We start from the raw sequence: 2,341 nt of genomic DNA on the forward strand, positions 1-2,341 counted from the left end.
ACCTTCCCTCCCTCCGCCACCCCTCCCTCTCGCAGTCCCTAACCTAATCCCCGTCCCTCTCGCCGTGTTGTGTATAGCAGCTGTCGGGTTTCATTTAGGGGAGAAGCTGGCAGCTTGTGCTCATTGGAGGCAGTCAAACGAGTTTCAATGGGCAAAATCATTAAGTTAACACTTTATCTAATGTCCCTATTGTCTGCCAGCAGGCATTGTCTTAGAACCTTAGTGCAGACATGTCTGAAAGTATCTCGGACTCCTAAATTCTCTAGGGAGCGAGAGGAGCCCCTGTGGCCTGTTTCCATTGCCCCCTCCCGCCCCCCAGCACTGCTCCGCACGCTGCCGCTTTTCCCCCTCCATCTTCACCCACCCGTAGCCAGGACCGTCCCTGAACTACTTCCAAATAAATATAGCGGCCTCGAGAGCCCTCCATTAGAGTTTGGGGACCAAGGTTTGGTGAGAGGGACTGAATTTATAATTTAAGGTCTGGTAAGAGGGAAGAAGGCTGTTTGAGGCAGAGGGAGAGAAGAGAAGAGAAAAGAGAAGAGAAGAGAAGAGAAGAGAAGAGAAGAGAAGAGAAGAGAAGAGAAGAGAAGAGAAGAGAAGAGAAGAGAAGAGAAGAGAAGAGAAGAGGAAGAGAAAACTATTAAAGGAAAAAGTAAACAAGGAAAAGGAAGAGAATAAGAAAAAGAAAACAAGGAAAAGGAAAATGAAATAAAAAGAAAAGAAAAAATTAAAGGAAAAAGGAAAAGAGAGCAAGGAAAAGGAAAAGAAACAGAAAAATGAAAAGAAATTTAAAGAAAAAATTAAAGGAAAAGAAAAAAATAAAGGAAAAAAATTAAAGGAAAAAGAAAAAATAAAATAAAAATAAAAATAAAAAGAAACAGCAGAAGAGAGAAGAAGAAGAAAAAAACTGAGAAAAGGCAGAAGCCGAGAGGGATTTTGGCGGGTTTCTTAAACCAGGCTGCAATCGTCTCTGCACGAGTTTTTCCATCTCCCTGAGAGTATTTGCAGTTCCAGTCGAAGCTGGAGCGAAAGCAGCGCCCGGCGGAGCGGGGGTTGCGGCGAGGCGGAGCGGGACGGGATGGAGGACACTGTCCGCCCGCCAGGCTCACAGGTCCGCCGATTCCTCCGCGCACAAAACAGAGGCGGAAAGTTTTGCTGCAGGTTTTGGGGTGAAGAAAATGGCACACCTTCCCTGCCGTGAAAATCAGCCCCCTTTCGCCAGGGTTGCTAGCGGGGAGAGGAGGTTGCTTGGCTTCCCGATCATTTTATTTTGTTTTGGTTTGGTTTATTCTGTGCATCGGTCTCCTGACTGCTCTCTTGCCAGGGAAAGTGCCGTCCTGTTTGCCGAGCGCCAGAAAGCCAGAGAAACACGCACCCCCCTCACCAAACCCCCTGAATTCCCTCCCCTCCCCCTCATCCTCACTTCTCGCAGGCAAGACTGCTGCTCCCGCTGCTGTAATCTTCCCTTCCAAAATGGGTCTTGGCGATTATAGAAGATCCAAATAAACGTAGCGGGGCATGAATAATGCTCATTGTAGAAAACTGACACTTGCTCAAGGAAAAGAAAGTTGGCTATAAAATCACTTCATTATTTGCTTGTACTGCGGCTCTGCGGCTAATCCCTCCGGAGGTCAGATTGCTGAGAGCTCTCTCTCTCCCTCTTTCCCGTCTCTGCTTTCAGGTCGCATTTTAGACATCCCTTGCAAAGTGTGTGGGGACCGCAGCTCCGGAAAGCACTATGGGGTTTACGCCTGCGATGGGTGCTCGGGATTTTTCAAGAGGAGCATCAGGAGGAATAGGACCTATGTTTGCAAATCAGGAAATCAGGTACCAGCAGCAGCACAGCCCCCTCACCGCCTGCACCCCCTACCCTGCATTTCCCCGGGGGCCCGCATTGCCCTTGCCCCACCAACAGCGAGACTCCCGCAGCAAGAGAGGCAGCAGCCGCGCAGCCTCACCCTCCCTTGCCAGGGGTCCCGGGCCGAGGCCGGGCGCTGGGTGCCCCAGCCCGCCTCCCCCTGCACGTCCCCACGCCCCAGCCCACCGGAGAGGATGGAGGAGATGCGCAGGGAGAAGGAGGGATGCGGGCAGGGGGAAGGTACAGCCAGCACATCGCCTGGGTACGGGAGGACAGAGAGGGGCAGCCTCCCGGTAAGCCTCAGCGCAGCCAGGCGCTGGACAACCATGGGTTTACAGGCCGGCGTGTCGTGCCCGCGCCCAGGCGGAGGCAGCCCCGCTTTTCCCATTCTGCTCCGGCCGCTCTCCTTCCCACTCCGGGAGCGTCCCCGCGGGGATGAGAGGCTGGGATCGCGGAAGGATGCGCGGTGCAGCGGTAGCCCCG

At 52.8% G+C, this 2,341-nt stretch overlaps 1 protein-coding gene across 1 annotated transcript in view; it reads left to right on the forward strand.

Moving 5' to 3' along the window:
• NR2E1 (nuclear receptor subfamily 2 group E member 1) overlaps window positions 1-2,341 on the forward strand; it is a 16,746-nt gene that overhangs the window by 2,726 nt on the left and 11,679 nt on the right. Inside the window, 2 exon segments of the mRNA XM_031066663.1 lie at window positions 1,682-1,827; window positions 2,077-2,085. Of these exon segments, the coding sequence (XP_030922523.1) occupies window positions 1,682-1,827; window positions 2,077-2,085 (155 nt within the window).

This window comes from Geospiza fortis, unplaced genomic scaffold (assembly GCF_000277835.1).
Source record: "Geospiza fortis unplaced genomic scaffold, GeoFor_1.0 scaffold98, whole genome shotgun sequence".
Classification (NCBI taxonomy): domain Eukaryota; kingdom Metazoa; phylum Chordata; class Aves; order Passeriformes; family Thraupidae; genus Geospiza; species Geospiza fortis.